At 44.4% G+C, this 27728-nt stretch overlaps 1 protein-coding gene across 1 annotated transcript; it reads right to left on the bottom strand.

The window, feature by feature from the left end:
- Positions 1–314: 314 nt before the first annotated feature.
- On the bottom strand, positions 315–27330 carry VSIG8 (V-set and immunoglobulin domain containing 8). The gene is made up of 7 exons (XM_072638166.1): positions 27279–27330; positions 5822–5997; positions 4697–4898; positions 3864–4085; positions 2683–2802; positions 2032–2209; positions 315–1132 (listed from the first exon to the last, which is right to left on the bottom strand). Exons 1-7 carry the CDS (start codon positions 27328–27330, stop codon positions 832–834), a joined length of 1251 nt encoding a protein of 416 aa, XP_072494267.1. The 3' UTR covers positions 315–831.
- Positions 27331–27728: the final 398 nt, after the last annotated feature.

Consider the following 27728-nt stretch of genomic DNA (forward strand, 5'->3'; position numbering starts at 1 on the left):
TTTAGTTCCCAAATGCTCTTTGGAACCAGGCACACCCTTCCCCTTTCTCTCTCCATTCATTTCTGAAACAAAGAGTTCCCGAGGAGCAAGTTGAGAATAGTCAGGTGAAACTCAGGAAGGTAAATTCTACCACCACCCTACCTCCATTCATCTGATTTTCTGAAAAGGGAAACTCCAAAGGTTTCAATCAGTGACATGATGGTGGCCATCCAAGCAGGAGGGAAGATGAGCAAAGCCCTCAGATCCATCCCTGGGCAATGCCTCCCCTTCCTTTTTTCCCTTTAGGAACTAGGACTACCTCAGTCCTGAAACTTGTTTTAGCTTCTTTATTGTGCTTAAATTGTTGCCTTTTGGCTCAGAACTCTCAGACACAAAACATCCAGTCCTCTACCCACCCTGATCCCAAGTCTCTACCCCCTACGTTGGGGCCCTCTGCCTTAGCTGAGGACACAAGATCTTTTTGCCTCAGCCCTTCTCTGACACTAAACCTCTTTTTGTTCTCCTTTTTTCTCTTCTTCTCTCTTTCCCTCTGTAGCCATGAAAACCACAGGATAGAAGGAAGTTTCAAGGGCGATCTCTCTTTTCCTTTGCTTCAAACACCACTCCTAGCTCTTCAGGGAGGGCACAGGCTGTTATTTATTGCTATGTCCATGCTGAGGAAATGTCTTCAGCCAGTCAGGCACAGTGAGGTGGACATCATGGAATCACGTGTCCCCAGCTTTAGGCAAAGAGCCCCAATCCCTCCCATTCCTGATGGCCCCAAACAACAGTCTAGGAGGGGATGCAATGCCCACCTGAGGAAAGTTGCCACCTGGGTGGCATGGCTGGTGCTTATACCAAATAACCATCCTTGCCCTTCACCTGCCCCTCTCCACAGTCCCCAGGTTCAGCGCTCTTGACCTTGACGTAAATAGGAGAGGGGCCCGCTTCGCAGGGGGCGCTGATGGAGGTGGCATTGGCAGGCATAATAGCTACCCCACAGGTCGCCAAGGGCACATCTTCAGGTGCCGCACAGGGAGCTGCGTACTTTCTGCGCAGCGAGCGGCTGATGTTCTGTGTCGGGTAGCCTAGAAGGTGGGTGACGCCGCTGCCCCGCCCGGTGGTCTTGCACCCGGGTGCCAATGCATCCTCTCTGTGGAAAACAATAGGCAGGAGGTGTGAGCGGGGCTCTTCAGCGGGCATGAGAGCCACGGGCTCTTGGAAACCTCTTGTCTTCCCTTGCCACCCCTCCCCTTTCACCCTCTGCCATCTCTATCTTTGTCTTTCTCCCCACTTTTGCTTCAGCCTATTCTATTCTCCATCGATCCTTTCCGTTCCTGAGTACTGGCGAACTCAAGCAATTCCAGAAGTCATCTGGGACGTTCTCCTGCCCTTATATAGGACTGACCCCCTCCTTTAGTCGAAATGGCCAAAGCATCCAAATCCTCAGAGATTCCTCCATCCATTATTCCATAAAATCGGTGTTGCAGGGGACATTAAAGATCACCTAGGGAGGTCATTCTCTGCTTTCCTCCTTTCTTCTAGTCTCATCCCTCGCCTTTTCTTTTCTGACCTCTCCTTCTCAAAGGGGATTTGATCCTCTAAGGCACTGTAGTTATCAGCACTATTAGCAATGTTCTATTTTTATTTCTAGTTCGTTTTTGGCAATAAATTATGAGCATCTCTTTAAATAACCATTTCCAGGGCACCGAAAGTATAGTATAGAGAAGATCTCGATAGACACATGTCCTGCCCTCCAGGAGCTCACAGTCTAAAACAGACGAACAACTGGACAGACAGGAGGCAAGGGAAGGAAGGGCAGGGGACTAGGGGGAGGGAAGGCTAGGAAAAGGTGGGAGGGGTAGGAAAAGAAAAAAGAGTGAAGCCATGCGGCGGGTGGTAGATCGGCATGCTGCGGTCCCCAAGGCTCCGCGGTGGTGCTGGGCGGGTGTGAGGGATGGGGTTCCCAGCCGTGGGCAGGCGGGGGTGAGAAGAGGGGGAGGGCGCCGGGCCCGTTCCTCACAGCAGCATGCAGCATGCATCAGGTTTTACCTGATTTCACTAGGCCCGTCGCAGGCCCCGCCGCCGTTGCGGTAACCGAAGGCGCCGCGGCTGACCTCGGTCCCGCTGCAGCAGCAGCAGACGAGACCCCAGATGCCCAGGCCGAGGAGAGCCAGCAACAGCAGGGAGCCCAGAACGGCCCCAATGATTATGCCCACGCGGGGGTAGTCTGTGGGGAGAAGCAAATGCCTGTCAGTACTCGGACACCTGCACCCTACCCCCCACCCCACTCCAGAGGCGGGGAGGCGGGAGGTAGAGGAGGAGGAAGAAGCCAGACTGGGGGGCTCTGTCTAGGCTAGACCAAGTGGCCTGGGCTGGGAGAGAGTGATATTCAGGGGGTTTGACGGGAGGGAAGGTGCATAGCATTCAATTAGCTACGTTCAAAGTAATATATGCAAGGGAGTCTAGCATATGTTTGTCTTAAAAAGGGTTCTGCTTTCTCCCAGGCGGGCAGAGCTGGCGTGAGCCACAAACAAGAGACACGTTAGAGATGTATCTGGAGAGCCAGCTGACGCTTACAGATGAATGCCAGACAGGAAGCCCTACCGTTTTCCATCCCTTAGACCGCCCCCTGACCTGACCCTCCCAGGGAACCTTGCCCCTGGTGACCCTATCCTCTCTCTTCCACCCGTCTCCACTTACCTGACACCTTCACCTCCACCACGCACACACTGTAACCCACATGGTTAGCCACCGTGCACTGGTATAGCCCACTGTCGTCCCAGGATATGTCCTTCAGCACCAAGTCCCCATTGCTGAGCCCTGGCATAGAGGAAGGATCAGTCTGCTGAAGAGAGGTCAGAGGGCCTTTGGCCCAGAGACCTCCCTACCTCCAACATAACTAACTCTGGAGAAGTGAAGGATTAAGGGCTGGGATGGAGGAGACAGCAGGGAAACACAGAGAGAGAGACAGAGAGACAGAGACAGAGAGAAAGAGAGAGAGACAAGAGACAAAGACAGAGACAGAGAGAAAGAGACAGACAGAGAGAGAGAGAGAGAGTGCTTGGGTAAGGAAGAAGGGACAAACATAAACAATGAGAGGAAAAAGGAGAAACACACACGCACACCCCACAGCTTGGGTAAGGGAGATGGGACAAACCTAAACGCCAGCAGGAAGAAGAAATACACACACACACGTACACACCCTTCAGAGAAAGCTAACCTGTCCCTATAATAAAGAAGTTATTGTCCCAACATTTTTACCACCTTCTACTCTATTCAATCCTGATTCTTCAGAGTATCTCTTTCCACAAACGAATCCTCACACAGACCCCCATCTAGAGATCTTATAGATAGATCTGAAAATTGATTAGATAAGCCTCTTTTCCCGTAAAGCTTACAGCTTGTTGCTGTCCCCATACTTGGGGAGGGAAGTATGTGTCTGTCCCTCAATGAGTTCTTAAGTCACAAAGATGCTCCATTAGGGCAGGATTCAGGAACACTTATCCTTTCATTTGAAATTCTACCCTCTATAAGATCATGGAATCTTGAAAATCAGAATGTCAGAGCTGGAAGAGACCTTAAAAACCATCCAGTCAAACCATTCTTTATGAATAGGGAAACTGAGGTCCAGAAAGTCACTTTCATAGAGGTTGGCTAGTTTGCTCCTGGATCTTCCACCAGCCCTATAGTAACCCATCCAGATGTTTGCCCAAGGCCCTTCCATGCTGTCTAGGCAGCACCCCCTGCTGTGGGACTAGTTCTTCACACAGAGAACCTCATCCTCACCAAGCAATGCCTCTGAGGATCTTAAGAGTACAGAGGAAGTCACTAATGCCAGATTTCCCTCCTGCCTCCCATCCCCCCACCCCCAACCCTCTCACCATGGGTCACAGAGCTATGGAAGGATTCCTGGTAGGAAAGTTCTGAGTGGTAGTTATTCTGTGAGAGGTAAGAGCTGGCCCGGTAGGGATGGGTGCGTCCGCTGATCTTGGCCCACTTGTAGGAGAGGGGTGGAGTGCCCCCATTGGCAAAACATTTGAGTACCACATCGTTCCCATAGGTAATGCGCCCCTCAGTCCAGCACATTGGCACCGCAGGCCGAGCTGGAGAGGCAGGGAATGAACAGGAGGTGAGGGTGATTATCATTCAGGTCCCAGGCAAATACACAACAATATTCTTAGATCTATAACAACCTAGAAGAACAATCCCCAACATAAACAGAGACATCACTTGTCTATGGTGTGTCTAAAACTGTGAGGTAAGGGTTGGCTTTGGCATCAAAAGGACCTTGTGAGATCATCTGGGCAGCTGGATGTCAAAGTGAATAGAGTTTTGGGCCTGGGGTCAGGAATACCTGAATTCAGATCTGGCCTCAGATACTAACTAGCTGTGTGACCCCGGGCAAGTCACTTAACCCTGTTTATCTCAATTTCCTTATCTATAAATGAACTGAAAAAGGAAATGGCAAACCACTCCTGTATCTTTGCCGAGAAAACCCCAGGTAGGGACAGACACAACTAAAATGACGGAACAACAAAAATAAGATCATCTAGTCCAGTCACCCAGTTTTACAGGTAAGGAAACTGAGGTTCAGAGAAGTGCCCAAGGTCATACTGTTTATGAGTGACAGTGCTTGGATTTGAACCCAGGTCCACTGATTGCAAACTCCAAATGCTAGCTCCAGTAGCCACATTGACCTCCCATTCCCATATACCTTGGACAGTAACAATGACTCTTCGGGTGGCCATGGTAGTCTTTTTAACCCTGCACTCATAGGTGGCTGTGTCAGAGACCTGCAGGTTCATTAAGTTGATAGAGGCATCATACTGACTGGGGTCCTGAGCCACAAATCGGACCCTCTGCTGAAGGTGGGGGAGGCTGCCCTGGTTGATCCTCTTGTCCTGATAACTGAGGAACTGTGGGAAGAAGATAAGGGGGAGGGAGAGAGAGGAAAACAAGAAGACAGGGATTACCCACAGAAGTTCAAGGGAGGGGTAGGGGGGAGAGAGGAGATTCCTCAGCTGTGGAACATTGTATTTAATGTCAGATTTTCTGACATGTTTATTGGTTTTGGTGATTTTTTTTTTCTCTTCCTCTTTTAAGAAAAAAAATTTTATTCTAAGGGATGGCTCTCTAGAGGAGGGAGGAGAAGGGATATAAGAGGAAATGTAGGTGATGAAGTTATTAATAAAAATACACTTTTAAAACATAAAAGTCAAATACCTAGAAGGTTAATTTTTGTTTGTTTTTCAAGGAGAGAAGTAAGGTAAGTCAAGGAGGGTAGAGAGGAAGTAGCACTACCTAGAAAGTGACCAGTGGAGCTAAGAGCACTAACTTTGTCTCCCTGAGCATCCCATTTCACAGAATTTTAGCCCTCAATTTATTTCATGTCCATAAAATGGACATGAGAAAGCCAGTTTGCTCTCAACAGAAATTTGTGAGAATCAAATGAGATAATAGATAGGAAAAGACTTTGAAAAGTAAGAAGCTTACATGGGAGCTCCTTAAGGAAAAGAGCTATAGACTCTCCTCCCTCTGAGAGTCCCTCTGTCCCCTTTCACAGAGCTGCACCCCGAGGTGCAGCACTCAGGATGGAAGTATTGGGGGGGACTAGCTTGGAATGAGGATTATTGGATTTTTTTTCCAGTTCCAACACCTTCATATGAAATTAGGGCTTTGTTTAACTGCCCAATGCCTAAATTTTAAAGTGTACAAAATCTTCTACCCATTCCTGTTCCTAACACACACAAAAAAAAGAAAAACATTGTAGAAATGTACGGTAAGTAAGCTAGGGCCAAAAGGAGAATGACTAGAGGACTTCAGTGTCCAGGGCACTTACCACATTCTCCCGATGTGCAGGGTCTGAGTTGACCTGCATCCACTCAATGTCCAATCCATTGGGACCATAGTCCTCAGGGTCCAGCATGTAGGGGCAGCCAAGTCTAACATTATCACCTTCAGCCAGATACAGGACTTCCTGTCCATCCCCATTTATCCGCACAGCAGACAGCAGTGCTGTGGTAAAGAGGTAAGTATGACAGAGAGGAAGAGGGAGATGGTCATAGAGGGACAGAGGGAGAGATGGAGTAGAGGCCAAAACTGGAAGACTGGAGTCATAGGTGACTCTCCATTAATTTCTAATTAAAAAGAGGGTTCTGATGCAGCCCTCAAATCTCAAAACAGGAGCCAAGAAAAAGGGAAGGGAGATAGAGTTAGTGTCAAGGAACCCTGAAAAACTGTGTGTGTGACTGAGCATGGCTATATGGTTAAGCATATTTATGTATGCTTATGAATATTATGTATAGGCATGTGATTGTGCATGTGTGCACAACTGTATGTATATGCAAGCCTCTCTTTGTGTTGATGTGCCTGCTACTGTATGTAGGTGGTTGTGTATCTATTTGTGACTATATACATGTGTATGTACATTGTGGTTGAATGTCTATGTGTGGCTGTGTTTGTGGCTTTGCTTGTGTATTCAGGACTTTTTTATATCTGTAATTGGGTATAGTTATGTGTTTGGGGTGGTTGTATGCCTGTGTAACTGGATGTGAACGTGGGAGTGTATACGCAGGTGTCTAGCTAAATAAACTGTGGCTGTTAACCTCACAAGTGGGAATTTTGGCTACCCAAGCTTAATCTCAGTGAAGTCTTCCATCTGGGCAGAATAAGGCTTTCTCATGTCTAAAGCAGGTAAATAGGTAAGATGCCCTCTTCCAGCCTCTGTGTGTGTGTTGTGTGTTGTATGTGTGTTGTTGTTGTTGTTGTATCAGTTGTATCAGTGTAAACCTATATGTGATCCATGTGCGAATGTATGTGTCCATCTGTGGGAGATAGGCTGTGCTTCCTCCTTATGGGGATGCCCATGTTTGTGTGTATTCGGGCACCTGTCTCTCCTTGCTCATTCTACCTCATGCAGCCCCAGCCCTGCCCTGCCCTGCCCTGCCTCAACCCCTGCCCCAGCTGAGTCAGGGAGGAGAAGGGAGCCAAGCCTCCCTGCAGGCCCCTCCCTGGGCCCAGCCTGGCCTGGGCATTTACATTGCCACATACAGTCCTGGGCCACCCTGGACTTTATGGGCTTCCTCAGCCAACTGCCCCAGGGTGGGGAGCAGGGATTTCCGGAAGTAAAAGAGAGTTTTACTGTCTTCTTCCCTCCCTTAGTGCCCCAGGCAAGGGCCTCCCCCAACCAGTTGGACAGACGCCCCCCGGAGGATTGGGGGAGAGAAGGGGAATAGCAGATGCATGGACAGAGATGAGACCAGGGGCCCCACTTTCCCCTCCCAGGTGTCATTCCTCTCTCCCATTCCACTCCACCTTCCAAAACCCTCCCTCCCTTTTTTGTCCCCTCTGCTTTCTGGCTAGGGTTTAATGCTGTGCCTCCTCTTTCCCAATCAGTTAGTCAATCAAAAAGTATTCACTGAGTACATATTATGTGCTCAACACTGAGCACCATCCCTTTGTCTGTCTCCTCCAGTCTTGATCTCTTCCAGTGACAGACATAAACACACACACACACACACACACGCACACACATATTCACCAAACATGAAACAGGGTCTGGCTAATCAGGAAGGGCCAGCAGAATAAGTTCCCATATCAAACTGTGTGACTTTTTTCTGGGACTCAGTTTTCTCTTCATCAAATTTAGAACTGATTCAATGCCCTCTAAGGTCCCTTCCCAGCTCTAAATCCTGTGATTCTAAGGTCACTGAACTAGAACTTCTGAATCAAACCTGAGAGTGAAGTCTCCACCCAACTGACTCGACAACCTTTCAGTCTCTCCCAAGAATCTTGGGGAAGCCCAAGAAAACTGCAGGGGAGATAGAGCCCTCAACCAAGGGAGCAGGGAAGCCAGCTAGAGTGCTAACGGAAGCAGGCTGCCTCTTCCCAACCCTGGCCTGGGGAAAATACACTGGAGATAAGGATCCAGATGCAATCTCCATGATTCCCCAGGCATTGGAAGTACTGGCAGACAGGGTAAGTGACAGACATCTATCTGCATGGCAGTATCCACCTAGGGAAGGGCTGCGTTAGCAGTGCTGGTCCCAGTAGTGGTTGAGATCCAATAGAATCATTTTCTCTTCAGCCTCTGGGCTGCCAAAGAGAGTGAGGAAAGTAGGGGAAAGAAGAGACCCTTCTCTGTATTTGAAGATGCCCCACAACTGCCTCTCAGAATTCCAGAAAATCCCCCATGCACCCTCAGATGTTAGCAAGTTATTCCTTGTTTCTCACCCCAGTCTCTCTTGCTACAGGGTAAGAGCCAAATTGGAGGACCAGACCTAAGAAAGGGATGGGAAGAGGACAAGAAGTTCAGGGGATCTACCTTACAGGATCACAAGGTTTAGAGGTAAAAAAGATCTTGTGGACCATCTAGTCCAACCCCCCTAGTTTTATGAGAGAGAACTGAGCCCCAGAAAGAAGGGATTTGCCCATGGATGGTATCCAGTTGAATTCTGAACCCCAAACTCCTGACTGAAAGTCTAACACTTCAGAGAGAAAGGAATGAGGGAGGAAGGGTCATTGTAATAGAAAAGAAAGTTGCAATTGGGAAAACGAGCAGATGGGGAGTGGAATCAGGCAGGGAAGCAGTCTGGGAGAGAGGAATATATAGGCATCCTAGAGGGCAAAGATTTGGCATAAAAGGGACAAGGAATGAGAACTAGGAGTAATGAGGGAAAAGTGGATAAAGAAATGGGGTAGGGAGCAAAGGAGTCTTCCACTAAACCTTGAAGATAATCCAAGGTCTACTGGGTAATCCTGTCCCCAGGAATAGGCAGCATCATAAAAGCTAGCTTTCCTAAGCTTTGAAATCTATACCTTATTTTCTACTTAATTAGTTACTTCTAGCCCTATGTCTCAGAGAGCAGAGGATGTAACTTCCCAGAAAAGGGCAGTGAGTTTATCTAGCCCTAAGCTGTCACTTACCACCACCACCACCACCACCACCACCACCCCGCCCCCACGCAGCTACATAACTTCACACAAGGAAATGTTTTCAGCATGGTACCCAACTGCCCTGGAAATCCCAAATGACCAAATGGAACTCCATAAAGATGAAAGGATGAAAGTCAGATTTACTCCCCACTCCTATCTTGGATGTCACTTGGACAGAGTCCCCAGGAAAACAACTACAAATTGGAATGACCTCCAGACCCAGCCATGGAAGGGTGGGAACCTGAATGTCCTCCCCTAAAAGGAATCTCAATTTGAGTGAGTATGGAAACAAGAAGCTTATGCTGTAGGATGGGAACAAAATAGGGAGGCTAAGTCCACATGTCAGATTGGTCTGTCCCCCAGAGGGCAAGAATGGGGGAAGCTCAATCCTGAATTTACACCTACTAGGCCCTCCCAGACCATGGAGTCTTCCAAGGTTATAGACCTCTTGCCAACTCCCTGTGGAGGGAAGGAAGAGAGAAGAAATATATACCTAGAATGGAGCAAAAGGGCCATCCAGAGAGAATCAAATCCCTTCTCTGGCTCCTCATTGAATACCATTTTCTACACCAGAGCCCTTCACTTAGACTCCTCACAACACTTCCAGCTGGATAGCTCCCAGACAGAGTTCAGCCCAGTTCAAGTACCAAACACATGTACATACATGAAGCCTAATGCCCAGAGATGAAAACATCCAAGGAAGGAGATCAGCCCTAATAAGCAGCTTTGAGGAGAGAGCCAACTCCTGAGGCACCTGGCTCTCAAAGAATCCCCCGAGCTGTCCTTTGCTACAAGCTCCTTCTTGTCTTCTCTGGGAGCAGGAGAACCCCCAGACCCTGTACCTGGGCTTAAACACATCAGCAGTAGAAGGAATACTCCTCGTCCTCCCATCTCTCCTGGGTAGAAGTCTCCGCCTTTAGCAGGATAGTTCCTCAGGGCTGGTGGTGGCGGGGCACAGTGATGGTGGTGATGGTAGTAGGATGTGTATGGGGGTGAAGGGAAGGGGAGATGGGAGACGGTGAGTGCAGACACTGCCTGGGGTAGGCAGGGTAGGTGCAGTGAGTGACCTGCCTAGCAGCCAGCCAGAGTTATTTCAATGAGAGGGAGGGGGCCAGCTCCCCGCCTTGGGAGGAGTCCCAGGAGCTCTAATTAGCGGGGTGACAGGATGGCCTACCCAGGCATTACCCAGCCCTCACCCAAGCTCTTCCCCATCCTGAGAGTGGCACAGGGCGGGCAGCGGGACTTATAATTAGGCACTTGATAAACCTCCATTTCCTTTTGGCCCTATCCCTGAGGGTGACAATAGTTGCCCCAGTTTATAGCGTCCACTGAGTTCCCCTCACCACTCATTTGTCCAAGGGGAGCAGGAAAGGGGAAATGGAAACATTGGGGAGGGAGGGAGGGGTAAAGGAATAAGGAGCTGATGTCAAAGCCCCTCCCTCAAACTCGACTTGAAGAGTTAAAAATAGAACTCTGAGTACAGGTATCTTCTGTTCCCCCACTCCCTCTCTCCTCCTAACTCCAGTCTCAGTGTCCTTCAACCTCATCTGGTTGTCCCCTTCTAGTTCCTTTTCTCTACTTCATTCTTTGTGTGTATATAATGGTGGGGATGAGGGGTAGGAGAAGAAACAGCCCAATCCTACAGGCATCCTAATAATAAAAAGATTTCTTGCCCCTTATTCTCCTTCATGGTTCCAGGTGCAAGGAAGTATCAATCATGAAGGAATATTAAAGGTTAAGGAAAGGAGCTCCATTCTTGTGTCCTAGGAGCTCTAGGCAAGGGTCAAATATACTTGAAAGGGAGCCAGAAATGCCTATCCCAACCTCCCTCTCAAGCCGTCTGTTGTGTCAAATGCATTTGAGCCTCTCAAAACGACGAAGGGAGGGAAAGGGTGAGGATATCACAGGGGTCTCAGTCTGCCTCAGTTAGTTTTCCCTCCCTGGGCAGGGTTAAAGCTTAGGATGGGAGGTGGGGAGGAGGGATTGAATGAAAGGATCACCTCTAAGGAAAGCAAAACAGACTCATTCTATCCCCCTCTCAAGTCTGGCCCCCTACCCACAAGGGTTCATTGACTTTACCTAAGAATAGAGGAAGCCCCTAGGCACTGAGGGTAAGATGTTTGGCATGGGGATAGGAGCAGGAGGAGGGAACAGAGAATAGCAGGGCTGTCCATCCCATCATCATTATTACTGCCCCTTCTACAGACTGGGGAACAAGACAGAAACCAGTTTTTTAAGGACTGAGAGACCAGGGACATGAGTGTGGGTAAGTTGGGGTGAGGTCCAAGGATAGAATGGGTGACAGAATGGCTGTATGTTTATAAGAGTGTGGGGAGGAGGGGAGGGCACTTAAAGAGTGTGTGTGTGTGTGTGTGTGTGTGTGTGTGTGTGTGTGTGTTTGAGAAAGACAGAATCTTTATGCAGTGTGTTACTCTATAAACAAATGTAACACATGAGTGTGCTTATGTATAAGAAAAGGTGTGTAATGAAAAAGGATGCTTGGGTCATTTCTTCATTTGGGGGATAGATAGACAGACAGACAGACAGATATAGATAGATAGATGTGTGTGTGTGCATGTGTGTGCGTGTGTGCATGTGTGTGTATGAATAAGGTATGTTGTATGTCAATGTGTAAAAGATGGTATGTACGTGTGGCAAGCAGAGGGATATAAGAGGTACATGTTCCAACATCAAGATGTTCCAGGGAACTCACAATCTACCCAGGCTTACCAGAGTTTCAGGATAAACTCAGTCCCAAGGAGCAAGGTCAGTTTTAGAGTGATGCTAGAATATAGCTCTAGCTGGAGCAATGACTTGGGGACTTTTTTTCCCATAACCCCCTGACCTACTCCACAGAAGGTAGCATATATTACAAGGCCTCTCAGCTCAGGGGTGTGGTCATGCATCCTCCTTCCTACCAGCAGAGTTTGCTCAAGGGGGCCAGCAGATACTTCCCATTTGCCCCTTAAGGAACAGAGAAGAGTGAAGGACAGCTCAGTGGCTGGGGAAATGGAAGGGAACATGAGAAAGGGAATCATGAGTTTCTGAGGCAATCTTGATGGGCAGTAGTAAATCAGTTTAGAGACACATAAGGAAGGCAGGGAGTCCATGATTTTCAATTCCCTCCCCTCTTGTCCTAATAATAACAGGGATCTCTAGGGCCCACAAAGCACCCACAACTGATTTCTGCATTTATTCAAGAATTTATAGGATTTTTTTTCCTGTGCCCTCCTTTGGCCTGGTCTTACCTGGAACAGATATCATTATCTACCTCTTACCAATTAGAATTCATCCTAAATCACTTGCCTAAGTGCTATCTGATTTGACATTCTGGCTTTCAGCCCAGGGTGAGTTTGTGAATGGGAGCTGTGAATCACAGGAACTACTACACCATTCCAATGGGGATCAAAGTACAAGGTCAAAAGCAAGACTGGGGAAGGTAATGCAAGGAAGCAGTCTGTAGAGAAAAGTAGGAGTTGTGGTCACCATTAAGTTTAAGGTTGGAATTAAAGTTTAACCTTGGAACCGAGGAGACAATTGACTGAGAGTTATTACTGGAGTTGAAATTAAGGTTTGAATTAGAGTTAGGATGGAGATTGTAGCTGGGGTCATAATTACAGGGAAGACTGTGACTGGATTTGAAGTTGGTGGATTTGCCATCTACTAGCAAAGTGGTATGACCTTGAGCAAGCCTCTTCACCTTTGTAGACCCCACTTTCCTTACCTTTAAAACAAGAGAGTTACACTAGACAATGTATAAGATCCCTTCAGCTCTAAATCCTCTGACCTAGGTAATTATGTCCACATATTAGTTATATTCTCCTATGACTTATAACCACCATGCCCCAGGGACTTCAACATACCTCTGAGACTAATCCTAAAGCTTTACTTGAACTGTGGAATGAAATGTGCAAAGTGAACTGGGAAGATGCAGAGAAGTAGAACCAATGGCTAGAGCAATGACTCCTGGTCAAGTGATAATTTTATAGTTGGACCCAGATGATTGGAAGATTGAGGGAGTCTTGGAAAGTGGAGATCTGTATGAGTAGATGGGGCATGGTATGGGGATCAGATTTGCAGCTGTCTCAAAGCTAGGAGGGATAGCTGACACATTGGGTGACCAAAAAGATTTCTACAGGCTAATAAAATCAAATACAATGGGGATAAATATAAAAATCCTACACATGGGTTCAAGGAATCAATTACACAAATGTAGCATGAAAAGAAACAATTGAAATTATTAATGTGAAAAAAATTCAATTCAGTAAACATTAATCAAACATCTACTATTCACAAGATACTGTGCACAGGAGACACAAAGACTAAAAAGAAACAGTTCCTACCCTCAGAGCTTCCACTCAAGTGCAAGACAGAGAACAACATGTACAAAGATAAGTAACTATAAAAATAATTTTGGCAGGGGAGAGATCTAACAACTGGGAGGAACCAGAAAGACCTCAGCAAGGAGATGGTACCTCAGCTAAGACTTGAAGGGAGCACAGGATTTCAAGAAGCAATTGTTAAAGAAGAGAATCCTTGTCCAAGGGAGCAGCCTCTGCAAAGGCATAGAAGGGTGAGAGATGCTATCTCAGGGAACAACAAGCAAGTCAGTTTGATTAGAACATAGATTGAAGAGAAATGATATGCAGTAAGCCTAGAAGAGAAATATGGAGTCACAGTGTAATGGGTTTTAAATGCTGGCCTGAGGAGCTCATATTTTTCCTTTGACATGATAGGGAGTCACTCAAAGGTCTTGAGCACAAGAGTGAAATGGCCTTTCCTTTAAAAAGATTATTTTGGAAACTGGGTGATGAATAGATTGGAACTGTAAAAGAGAAACTGATTAGGACAACACTGTAATAATCTACCCAAGAGATGATGAAGGGCCTGAAGTGGGGTGGTAGCTATTTGAGTAGAGAGATAGAACAGATGTGACGTGTTGTGGAAGTTGAATTTCTATGTCTTTGAAACTTATCTGACGTGGAACATAAGAAAGAGTGAAAAGTTGAATATAGCATTGAATTCTTGAACTTGGGTAACTGGAAAGATGGTATGCCTTAGGCAGAAACAGGAGAATTCAAAAGAGGGCGTGGGTTAGTGGAAAGATGAGAAGAGTGAGGGAAACACCAGATCTGTGATTTTATTGATGTAGGGGAACACCAATGAAGAAATTCTCATTTCCAGCGTAGATCTATAACTTACAGCCTTAGACTAGGGGTTATGAACCTTTTTGTGTGTTATGGACCCCCTTTTCAGTCTAGCAAAGTCTGTGGAATCCTCAGAATAATGTTTTTAAGTAATTCAAGGAAAGGATGAATTTCTGATGGAGGACAGTGATCATAAAGATGTAAGATTTTTTTCTATCTAATTTCATGGACAACCTGACCACATGGGGTCTAGATTAAAAGAACTCCTACCTTAGAGAGTAGTCTATAGAACTGAGAAAGTAAGTAACTAGGCCAGGGTCACACAGTCAAGAGCTGAGACTTAAACCCAGATCTCCCTGACTCGTAGGCTACATTGACTCTTCCTGACTCCACTGTACTACATTACCTCTCAGAAGAGAGTTAATAGGGAATTTTTAGCAGAACAAGGGTTCCATAATTGCCAACAGTAGGACATAATAGCATATGAAAACAAATGGCCCTTAAGCTGCATTGTAAAGAATGGAGTCCAGAAGGTCCCTGGTGACAGTCTATGACCGCCGTTTGAGTACCATTCTTCCTAAGAACAAGGAGATTCATCATCGTTGACTGGTTGATGAATTTGGTGATGAATTGTTTGGCCATGGCAAACCATGAAATATATAAAGGATGATGTACTTAGTGCCGTGTAATTCTCCTATTTCTACATTAATGGTGGCTAAAGGGCAAAGAAATGGGTAGAAGGTGCGAAGAATCCATTTCTAATCTGTCTATAAACACTAAATGTGAGATTCTTGCCCAATAACCAATTCAACATACTTCTGGAGAAACTGAATTGTATTGATACTGGCATTCACACTACAAGTGACACTAGATAGAACAGGAAGCTAAAAAGATGAAATAAAAGGATGGCTCACAGGCTTTTCTGGTTGAGGCAAAGAAAGGAGTCAGAGGAGTTGGCTTTATCATGTACCCAAAGGCAAAGTGAACATCATCCCATGGTACATTTGATCATCTTGTATTGCACGACTCCTGATGAGTATCTGGGGAAACACCCTATGAAGATAATTGTAGCTTCTGTACCAGCTTCTGCAGAGGACAAGAAGGTAAAAGCATTTCAGTGAACAATTCCAACATATATTTTAAAACTCTGTGACTTTGATGCACAGGTGGGCATGGAGTAGAGAGTAGTGACATATTTTGAAAAATAGGGCTCAGGATTAATAGATGAAAGAAATCAAAAGTTTGTATATTACACAAAAACCTCATGTCTATAGAACATGGATTCTTTCTTTAATGTAAATATGAATTAATTGAATGGGAAAAGACCATAGTAACTAATGAAGGGTGTTGAAAAAGACCTGATGTAGGAAGTAGCACTTGAGTTGAGCTTCGAATGGGACTAGGGGTTCCCAAAGTGGAAAGTAAAAGAAGAAGCACATTTCAAGTTTGGGGAGTTAGGGGAAAGGGAGAATTCTTGACCCAGCAAAGGCAGAGAAGAGAATTGAGATGGTGTATACAGGGAATAGCAGGTAGAATGGTTTGGTTGTAATGTAGAGTGCATGAAGAGGAAAAGTGCACAACAGGGCTGGAAACATGGGCCAAAACCAGGGCTTTAAATTGTCGATATATCTAAAAAAGAAAAAAGGGAGCGAAGGAAGGAAGGAAGGAAAGAAGGAAGGAAGGAAGAAAGGAAGGAAGGAAGGAAGGAAGGAAGGAAGGAAGGAAGGAAGGAAGGAAGGAAGGAAGGAAGGAAGGAACGAAGGAAGGAAGGAAGGAAAGAAGGAAGGAACAGAAACAGCAGGGAAAGAAAGAAGAAATTTTTGTAGAAGAAATTTTGTAAAGGTAGAAAACACATGATCATCATTTTTAAACACCCACCATATCCCCAGGGATACTAATACTAAGCTTAGATTTTTTTTATCGCTTAGACATAAAATACCACATGACCTAACCAAATACTGAATAAAACCCACTTCTGCTGGCTCCTGTGAATACCAAAGAAACTGAGTAATAAGGAGAATTGAAAAGGTACATTCTTTACACGTAATTCTGAAGGGCTTAATTACAAGACTCCTCCCTGCCTCTCTCTCCCACTCACTTAAAAAAGTTTTATTGATGCCTTTTGTTTTTGCATCACAATTATTTCTGAATCTATTTCTGACCCTCCCACTGAGCCTTCCCTTGTGACTGAAAAAAAAAAGCTAAACAAAACCAACAAACGAAGACTAGGTATAACATCAGCTACGATATTCCATACCCAAGCATAATGATTATTTTTCCCAACAGAAGGTAAGCTCCTTGAAGGCAGAAACTTTTGTTATCTTTGTTTTGGCTGATACATAGTAAGGGCTTAATAAATGTTTGTTGATTGATTGAAAAAGAATCGGAAGGTTTAGATACAACAAGACCTGGATAACATCAGAAAAATGAAATGGTATCTTAAATTTCCAATTGATGATGGACAACACTGGTTGCTAGATGGCATAGTGAACATAATGCTAAAGAGTTAGGAAGAGTAGGGAAGTCTGAATCTTGCTTCAGACATTTATTTGATATGTGATCCTAAGTAAATCACTTAACATCTCGTACCCTCAGTTTCCTGATCTATAAAATTGAGATAATATTAGCACCTCTCTCATTGGGTTGTTGTGATTAAATAAGATAATATATATAAAACACTTGGCATGTTATATGTTATATAAATATTTGCTATTATTGTCATTATTTAGAATAGAAATTCATTTGTGAAATCTGATAAACGAAGGTGATAGATTATGAAAAGTATCACACCATACAATGATGAGCAGTGGAGAAACAGATTTATAGAAAGTTTGCTGAGAAATCCAATTCAATCAGTTTTTACTAAGTGTGATACTGGAAGGACCAAAAAAAAAAAAAGATGAAATGTATTAAAGAAATATAAAGACTTCCATAAGAAGTTATTTTCTCCAGTGAAGATGGTAAAAACACTATGTTTAGACTCTAACATTACAGTTGTACCTTCTACTCTCCCTTCTCTGGGTTTTCGTCCCTTATCTCTCTAGGTTTTACTCCTACCTAGGTGATCCTTCCTTCTCAGTCTCTTTTGTTGGACCTTCATCCATGCCATGCCTAACTGTGGGTGTCTCCCAAAGTTCTAGCGTGAGTTCTCTTCTTTTTTCTCCCTATGTGATCTCATTTGACCTCATCACCTGTAATGGGTTCAATGATCATTACTATGCAACTGATTCCCACATCTATTTATGGAGTCCTAGTTTTTCTCCTAAGCATAAGTCCAATATCATCACCTCCCTGCTAGACATTATCAATGAGATATCCCCTTGACATCTAACATTCAACATATCTAAAACAGAATTCATTATCTTTCCCAAAAAAAACTCCTTACTTCTTAACTTCCCTATTACTGTAAAGACTACCACCATTCATCCATGTGTTCATGTTTGCAACCTCTAGTAATCTCTTATCCCAATGTATCTAATGTTATCAACTTATGTTATTTCTTTCTCTACAGCATCTCTTGAATAAATCCTCCTCTCTCTACTCATACAGTGACTGTCCTTGTTCTAATTTGTGTCACCTTTTCCCTGGAATACTGTAATAGCCTTCTAATTCTGTCTGCCTCCATTCTCTCCCAACTCTAGTCCATCTTCCAGTTAGCTGCTAAAGTGATTTTGCTAAAGCAGAGGCTGGACCACCTCCACAGGCTCCAGGATCTGTGATATCTATCTATCTATCTATCTACCTACCTACCTACCTATCTATCTATCTATCCATCCATCCATCCACCCATCCATCCATCCACCCATCCATCTATCCAGATATAAAATCCTTTTAAAATCTGATCTTTTCCTGTCTTTCAAATCTTCTTAGACTCTGCTCTTCTTCATCCATTCTTCACTCTAGCCATACTGGCCTATTTGTTGTTCCCTGTACACAAGTCTTTGTCTTCCATTTCCATGCTTTTGCAGTGACAGAACCCCATTCCTGGGATGATCTCCCTCCCAATCTCTGACTCTTAGAAAACATGGCATGCTTTAAGCCTCAATTCAAGTGTCACTTTCTCTGGGAGAACTCCCTAAGACTACTCCAGTCCTCCTGATCAGTTTCTGGCCACTGACCCAGATAGCTCTGGAGAGGAAAGTGAGGCTGGTGACTTTGCATGACCCTCCCTCACTCAAGTCAAAGTCAATTGCAAGTCATGTCATCACCTCCCTGATGTCATGGTCCTCTTGAAGAACGAAGGACAAACCACAACCCCTTAGGTGCTAGTGCCAACCATTCTAAGATTTCCCTCTATCTACTTTGTATTTTATCTTGTATGATTTATAGATATTTTCCCCACCATTACAATGTAAACTCCCTCAGGGAAGGAGCTGTCTTTGGTTTTACTTTGTATCCCCATTATTTAGCACGGTGCCTGGCAAACAAAATGTGTTTCATAAATGCTTGTTGCTTGATTGTTACATAATATATATGTATGTATTTAAATGTACACACATATATATGCTATATATATACATATGTTATAAATGTGATAAAATGTAATCTTTTTGAGGGCAAAGATTCTTTTTTTTCTTTGTATCTGTACTGCGTAACACAGTGCCTCATAGAGTTGGCACTTGGTGCTTAGAAATACTTAGTGGCTGATTGATACATTTTGTTACATCTGACATTGCAGATAGACCAATGAATTGGTCCCAATTTAATAGGGAGAAGAGAGAAGACTGTATTCCATTTGGGAAACTGTGCAGTATTTTTTCTGCTCCCAAGATTCTCTCTGAAAGAAAAACTTAACTTTTTAATACACCAAGTCTTCCAGTAGTGCAATAGGACCATGTATCATAGATTATGGCAATTTTCAAAGGACCAGAATTGCAGGTCGTTCAAAGAGAAGTAGATGGAGAAGTAGAGAAGCAGGAAATGATTCAATGACCAGGCTGAGGCATGTGATCAACAAGGAACTGCATGCAAGAAGCAGCATAAAAAACATCATTGAGCTATGTGACCAAAAAAGGAGGTGAGCTAGTCACACAGCAAGAGCACTGCTACCAATATTAGAGGTCCCAGATTAGAGGTTCTTAACTTGTTTTGTGTCATATCTCCCTTTGGCAGCCTGGTGAAGTCTACAGATCTCTTCCCAGAATAATGTCTTTAAACACATAAAATGAAATACATGCGATTACAAAGGAAGCTTAGATTGAAATATAGTTATTGAGTTATTTTTAAACAAGTTCCTGAATCCCAGGTTAAGAACCCCTGGCCTAGAGAAAGATTCCCAGAACATTTGGTGAACTCCCAAAGTAGATTTATAGAATATGAACAAAAGTCATACAGGATGAGAAGATATGGAATGATTGCAATCTGCATCACTGGAGAGAATGGCCCATTGCTGAGATCATAGGTCCCTTAAAGCTGGAAGATAGAAGGGTCTAGGGAGGTGAGAGTCAGGCTGTCATCTGCCCTGGTCATGACATATCCACGGTATTATGTTTAACTCTATATACCCTGTTTTAGGAGGAGTATGACAAGCTGATGCTCATATTTGGAAGTCTTTAATCAGAGGCTGGAGCATCACTTATTCTGGTGTTATTGGGGATATTTCTGTTCAAATATGGATTGAACTAGTTGACCATTGAATTTGTCTGGAAGAGTATAAGCATGAAAGACAGGGGAGATTTGAGGCAGGGGAATCCAGATGAGATGGAGGCATGGGAAATGAGGAGGGCTGGAAGACTGTATTACCTCCTCCTAAGAGCAGATCCATCTGTCCTCTTACCCCCTGAAACTAAAGAGGTTAGTGTCCTTCATAGTCACAGCACATAGAAAGCTAATTGTCACCACCCTCTATTCAGGAATCCATGAAAAGAACATAAATTGTTGGTGTGTTGTGCCCACCTGGAAAGCTGGACTAGGGCATGAAGGTAAAGGAAACTTCCCCAAGTTCCTTTATCACAGATCCAGCTCAAAAGAATTCCACAGCCTCTGAGACAATATCCAAGACCATCTCCAGTCATTCAGATCTATATCTTGCCATAGGACCCAGACGACTCTGGAGGAGAGAGTGAGGTTGATGACTTTGCACAGTCCTACCTCACTTAAATCCAATTCATTTGCAAGTCCTTCCTGATAGCACTGATCCCCTTCAAAAACAAAGGGCAAACAATAGTCTTGAGCTACTTCAGGGTCCATGTATCTCTCCTTGCAGTACAGAATGGTGGAAAGGACACTGGATTTGGAGTTAGATGATTTGGGGTCAAAGCTAGGGGGTCTCTTCTCCTCATTGAACTTTACTTTCCTCATCTGTATATTGAAGAGATTAGACTAAATGAATTGCAAAGACTCTACTAGCTTTATTCCAGACTATTCCAAATTATTCCAGATAAGGAAACTCAAGACCAAAAATATATGGGGGAACATGGGGAGAGAAGTGTGTTCTAAGAAACACACAAATAACTAGCTAGGTGACGTTGTGCAAGTAATTTTCCCTCTGTCTCTAGAAACCAGTTTCCTCATCAGGCAGATGAAGGGTTTGGAGAACCAGCTTGATGTAATGAAAAGAGTACTGATTTGGCATCAAGGAAAAATTCCCTACTTACTATAACCTATGTAATCTTGGGCAATCATTTCCTTTCCCAGAAAACAGATTGGTCTAGATGAGTTGAAGACAGTTTCTAATCCTAGGTCCTATGATATCCTCCCCCAGTTTATTGGGCTGGCTGCCACCGCCCCAGCCCCACCTGCCAATTCCAACCCTGACTCCTCCCTCAGCTTGCAGTCTCATCCTCTATTCCACCCATTTCATTTTCATAAAGATCAGGTAAAACATGAGAACTCCTCAGGAAAACTCTAGGAGAGAACTCATAGAGCCACCGAAAACATAGATCAACAGACACTGAGAAACAAAGCAGAGGCCATGAGCTTGTATTCTAGTACAACTCAGAAACAACTCCTCCCCCCCAACTTAATCCTCATTGAGTACTAAATGCATGATCTTGTAGGAGGCGAGAGGAACATCTTTCACTGTCTTCCACCTCATCTCAAACCTGCAAGGTAGAAGTTATAGAATGTTTTTACATCTAGGTAAGGCTTGATAGAGACAAAAATAAATAAATAAAACAGACAGAAAGGAAGCAAGAGGGATAAAGAGGGCGGACTCCAGGTTCCCCAGCTGTTGGGCAGGAAAAGTCACTAGCTCAAAGGCTCTTTCTTAGACATGACTCACCCACAAACCCAGGTTTGTGTGGGGAAGGAGGGTGTCATATCGTTTTCCTCCTTGCTCTCAATTCACTCCTCCCATACGTCCCAACTCCTCCTATATGGACTCTTCCCTCCATTTATCTCTTTCATACCAAATCTCAATACCTTCTCTTTCCACTGCCCTTCTTAACCTCTCCTTTCCTGGCTCGCAGAAACTCCCTTCCCTGGACCTCCAATACTCCCCTGACATCCCCTGCATTGCCCGGGGCTTCCATTTCCCACAAACTATCCCCACTATTCTTCCTTTCTAACTCACTCCAGCTCCTAGTTCTCCCTTTTCTCTATCTAAGCCCATAGTCCCACCAATCGACGCCTCCCCTTCAGCCCCATTCCACCATTCCCAGGATTGAGTCCACATCCTGCAAGTCAGAAGGGTTCAGGAGTGGGACTTGACAACTCAATGTCAAAACAATTGGAGATGGAGAGGTGAGGCAAAGAGAATTAAGATTGATTTTCAGGCAACAGCCCTGAGTCTTTTGAGAAAACAAAGGAAAAGAAACTTAGGAGATAGAGACAGAAAGGATCAAGTTGGATGTAGAACTGAATTGCAATGCAGTAATAGATACGATTAGAGACAGATATACCCCAAACAGTGCCAGCAGGATGAAGTCAAATCCTTCTTAGCTTTAAGGTCTATGCATCAGGCAAAACTAGGGTGAGTGAGGTGAATGATGTGGTTAGGGAGGTACAGCGGGAGGAGGTGTGAAGGCTGTGATGGTTGCAGTTATATTGGGGTTGAGGCTAAGGAAAAGTTAAGGTCAAGTAAGGAAGAGTTAGAAACAGTTTCCTAAGTAGAGTTCAAGTTAGGGAGACTTGGGCTGGGCTTCAAGAAAAGGATTGGGGATGGGGTTTGGAGAGCAATCAAGGATATTGGGTAAAAGTAAAATACTAAATCAATAACTTCTTAAAAATCAAGGTTAAAGAGTTGATATTGGTGTCAGGATTAAGTACTGGGAGCTGAACTGCAACCTGGAGTCTGCCCTCTCACGCTCCATCCCTTTTGCTTCCTTTCGGTCTCTGGTCTTGATCCTTGGACCAAAGCGGCTGCTCAGGCCGGGCTGAGAAAAGCCTAGGACTCCCGAAGTGACCTCTCATCTTCTCTAGTCTTGAGGGTATCCTGGGGCCCAGCAAGATACAAGGCCTTCCCTTCTCTCTCAGTCCCAATCTCAGGGTCTCTGGGTCTTATTCTTGTTTCTCTTCTATCTGGTATTTACTAAACTGTATTCAGAGGGAGGATAGGAAGAAGGCATTATGGTATGTAGGGGAGAATACTGAATCGGCAATCAGAGAGTGAAAGACTATCTAAGAGGGAAGTCCTTGAAGCCAGTTCTCTTGGGTCTTTTGATTCCAAGTCCACTATTCTCCAACACAATGGTCCTGGGTTTGAATCCTGCCTCTGTTAATTTCTTTCTACATGACCCTGAGTAAATTAATGTTTTTCCTGGGCCTCAGTTTCTTCCATGTAAGATGGATTCATGGGTTCTTGAAAGTCCTTCTGGTTCTAAATCTTGTGCTTTTTGAGTTTTGCAGTCATGTGAATGCAGCTAGAAGATACTGGGCCTGGGGCCAGCAGCCACCTTGAGAGCTAAGAAGGATGTATGATTCGGTTGGGAGATTCCCCAGTGAGTCTTTCTGGATCCAGTTCTGTACCCCTGGCTTCATGTTTGTTTTCCCTGGTTGCCCTGGATCCGGCATCAGGTAAGGGAGGAGTTGGGGTTGGGATAGAGCCAGAGGAGGTGGGACCTGGAATGGGGAAGGACTATGTCGGGCAGGTGGATTGGATGGTCCAAACATTTGTTATCAGTCTGGGTGAGTTTTCTAGGGCTGATCCAGGGGGCAGAGATGGGGCTCTGAGGTAAGTGACTACCTCTCACATCTTGAGGGGCTAACAGCCTGGGCAAAGAAGAAAGCAACCAAGGCTCCAGGCAACAAGTAGAGGAGGGGTAGGCAGTTGAGCCTGGACATGGGGGAACACTGCAAGAGGACATCCTAATCAAAGCAACCTTTCATAACACTTGCTTACAAAGCATTTCTATCATTCTGTCCCTGTAAGTTAAGTGGCACTCATATTATTTCAATTTAATTCAATTCCATAGGCATTTATTAAATGCCTACAGTGTCCCAAGCACTATACTAGGCATGGTGGATAGAAAGATAAAAAATTAAACAGCCTTATTCAAAATTATTATCCCCATTTTATACTTCAATGGATCTGTGACCTGACTGATATATGCCCTCCAATAGTGCAGATAGCAAACCTTTTCACCCTGAGTTTCATCCAGATTCTCCCATAAGACCTCCAAAAGGGGTCCATCCCATCTGTTATTCCTTGATACGTAACCTAATCACCTCCATTTTCAGGGGATAACTTTCATACCATTTCTTACATGTAATTCATTGTTGATAATAGGTTGTAGCATATCTATGCCCACCATATCCCTCTTTTGCCCTTTGAGTGACCCATAGTTTTGATTCTTTGGAATATTATATTATGCAGTTCATAGCTATATTATCTGATTAATTTAGTGCCTTCACCTATTTTACAGATGAGAAAAATGAGGTTTACTGGGGCTAAGTGATTTGCCTAAGATTACACAGCTCACAAGTATCAGAGCTGGGACTGAAACCTGTGTCTTCTGACTTCAAGCCTTGAGCTTTTTCCATCATGCTCAATAGCTCCTAGGCCCCATGTGGCACACTCTCCTCACCCAAGGGAACCTGTTATTATCAGTTCCCCTAGGAGGAAAAGATACCCATATACATACCCACACCCAACATACCCAATAGTCATTCTCCAACGCAATGGCAGAGGCTTCACATATCTGAGAGGGGAAAGAGGAGACCTCTGGGCAATTGGGGGTTCAAAAGCAAATTGTCCTTTTTCCATAGTGCATGAGGTAGGCAAAAGCTCAGGGAAATTCCCAGAATAAGGGAGCCAAGCTGTTCTCTACCTTTGCCCCACTCATTTTCTGTTCCTCATTCCAGTCCTCCTTGGCTGTAATTTGCAAGTTTCTCTACAGAAAACTCTTCCAGGATCGCAGATGAGATCCCTGCCCACAACAGGATCTCAAGTGAGAGCCCTGCTCACAACTCCCCTATACTTCATGATCTCCTGTGAAAATGGGTATTCAGGAAATGGACAGTCTTTCCTGTTCAGCTAGAGGAAACCAGTTAAGAATTCATTAGTCAGGATTGAGTTAGGCCACAAGAAGGTTTGCAGGGCTATAGAACTGAATGAAGGGATGAAATGTCCATCTTGGAAATTATACCCAAATATTAATGATAGTCAATGAAAAGACAGATAAGTGAGCATGGGGACCAAATTGTCAATAACACTTTAAGTGAGTGCTTTATGGGAACAGCACACCCTGGAGTATGCCTGTGGCATCCCTTTCATGTGGGTTTGGTAAAGAGAGAGGGAAAAGGAGTCAGAGTGTCTCTCAGTCTCCTATTTGGTGTTACCTATGATCCAAACTAGTTCCCTCTCACTCAGTGTTCCCCAGTACCCTGCCCCCTCACAAACTTTGTATGGAAAAGTATTCAGGTGAAAAACATGAACCCTCAATGTGCCTGAGAGCCTTCCTGTGACCTAGCTGCAGAGTCCTCCTCAATCCCAAGGTCCTCTAGGAGAAATACCAACAACTCCCCTTTTTGCTCCCAACTCCTCACTCCCATCTACCACTCATCTCAGCCCCAGAAGCCCTGATTGGCTTTGAACTTCCACAGTCCCTTTCATGCTAGCCTAATCAAAGCATATTTACAGAGACCAATTAAATAGTCTGTTCTGGCACAAGTCACAAATGAGAGAACTAAGACATTTGGAGGAAGAAGAGGGTGGTGACAGGCAACTCCACTGAGTCAAGTGGAGGTCCTGTTCAGGCCACTGAATCACACCCCTGCCTAAGGCAACACCAGCCAGACTGGCATCAGCTTCTGGAGCAAGAGTGCTGAGACTCGGAGAATGCCTTCCAGGAAGGAGTTGGCATAGCACGGGCAGCAGGCACAGTATGCAAGGCTGGCTCCCAGCCAGGACATCTGGGAAGACTCACCTGAGACAGCTGCTTATAGGTCAGGCTAGTTGCCACAAGATAGAGACCAACCACTAAATTTCCTAGCCAGAGCAATCCTAGACTAAAACCTGGGGGTGGGGTACCCTAACAGAAGATGGGGATGAAGACTTTAGGGGTAAGGAGCAGGGTTTGGCAGATCATGGGCATGAAAAAACAAGCAATTAGGATGCAAAAGATCATGCCAACAAGTTAATGGCTCAAGTATTTTTTGTTTTATTTTGAATTTTGAAAGCTCCTGTGATTTTTCAAGGCTGGTAGATCCTAATGGAAGAATCACAGCCTCTCAGTGTTGGAAGGGCCCTCAGGGATCATCCAGTACAACCCATACGTACAATATTCCCAAAATGTAGTCATCCAACCTATGCTCAAAGACCTTCAGGAGACAGAGCTACTGCCTCCCAAAGCAGTCGATTCCACTTTTGGAAGACTAATCATTCAGCAATCTTTCCTTAAATACAATAAAACAAAATCTGCCTCTCTGCCATTTCATAGAATCATAACTTTAGAACTGGAATGATCCTTAGAGGTCAAGTCCAACCCCTTCATTTTACAAATGAGAAAACTGAGGCAAGCAGAGGCTCAATGACTTACCCAAAGGCACACAGCTAGTTGGTACCTGAGGTGGGCTTTGAACTCATATCTTTCTGACTCTAAGTTCTGTCACCATACTCACCAAGCCCTTCTGCCTCTCTTGTACTTTTGCTTCTAGGTCTAGGGGATAAAAAGAACAAGCCCAATCCCTTGCATGTGATAGCTCCTCAAATATTTGAAAATAGTTATGTCCATTCACCCTATCCCTCTTACTCCCCTGACACCATCAGGTCTCTATTCTTCAGGCTAACCATCCCTAATTCTTTTAGCCAATCCCTGTATGGACTGGTCCCCTTCCTCCAAAAGTGTAATGCTTCTGAACCAAAGGATGCTTTTTCTCCACTTCCTAATTCTCTAACCCACCCTCCTATCCCTAAAACATTCCTGGGATCCCTAAGTTTATATATGTTTCCTTATGAGGTTAAAAGTTGTCTTTCTTTTTTAAAAACAGTATTTTATTTTTTTTTCAATTACACAAAAAGAAAGTTTTCAACATTCACTTTTTTAAAACTGAGTTCCAAACTTTTTTCTCCCTCCCTCTCTCCCCTCCCCACTTCCCAAGATGGCAAGCAATCTGATATAGGTTATACATGTACAATCATATTAAACATATTTCCACATTAGTCACGTTGTGAAAGAAGAATCAGAACGAAAGCGAAAAACAAAGAGAAAGAAAAAACCGAGAACAAAAAGGTGAAAATAGTATGCTTCGATCTGCATTTAGATTCCACGGTTCTTTCTCTGGATGTGGATAGTCCTCTTGAATTGTCTTAGACCATTTGTACTGCTGAGAAGAGCCAAGTCTATCAAAGCTGATCATTGCACAATGTTGCTGTTACAACATACAATGTTCTTCTGGTTCTGCTCACTTCACTCAGCATCACGTAAGTCCATGTAAGTCTTTCCAGGTTTTTTTGAAATCTACCTGCTCATCAGTTCTTACAGCACAATAGTATTCCATTGCATTCATATACCACAATTTGTTAAGCCATTCCCCACTTGATGGGCATCCCCTCAATTTCCAATTCTTTGCCACCACAAAAAGAACTGTTATAAATATTTTTGTACACATGGGTCTTTTTTCTTTTTTATGATCTCTTTGGAATATAGACCTAGTAGTTGTATTAAAAATACTCTTTTTGTGGATGAAGAAAGAACCAAATTCAATGCTAGACTTGGAAATGGACACTGACCATCCCAAGGGATCCACTCCCATAACAGCTTGGCCAGGGCAGGTAAGGCACTAAAATAAACATCCTGGTGCCAGAGGGATCCAGATATTCCCTTCACAGCTCACCCAGCAGCATCTTCATGTTGGTGCTGCCAACAATAGTAGGCATCCAGGCCATATCTGCCCCAAGCTACAGACAAAACTTTCCCTATAATTATCTTTACATCCATACCTGAGAAGGGGGGGGGGGGGCACAAGAGAAGACACAATGAAACAAACGTGCCTCCACCCTTAGACTTCATTCCTGGCTTTCAACTGCATGCTAAATCTGACACCCTGGGTTTCTCTAATATGTAGCAACCTGCCCCTGGGCTACTAATAAAAAATTTTTTAAAATAGGAGGTATGAAACAGAGGCCATTGTAAGAATGAGGATGGCTAGATAGGACTTAGAATGGAGGACAGAAAAAGATTGGGGCAAGAGGCCAAAAGGAAAGAAGAGGGTTTAGAGGGGGAAAGGTGGCATGAAATTCCCCTATATTTAAACACCCCCATCATGTCTATGAAGAGGTGTTCA

Source organism: Notamacropus eugenii, chromosome 2 (assembly GCF_028372415.1).
Source record: "Notamacropus eugenii isolate mMacEug1 chromosome 2, mMacEug1.pri_v2, whole genome shotgun sequence".
Taxonomy (NCBI): domain Eukaryota; kingdom Metazoa; phylum Chordata; class Mammalia; order Diprotodontia; family Macropodidae; genus Notamacropus; species Notamacropus eugenii.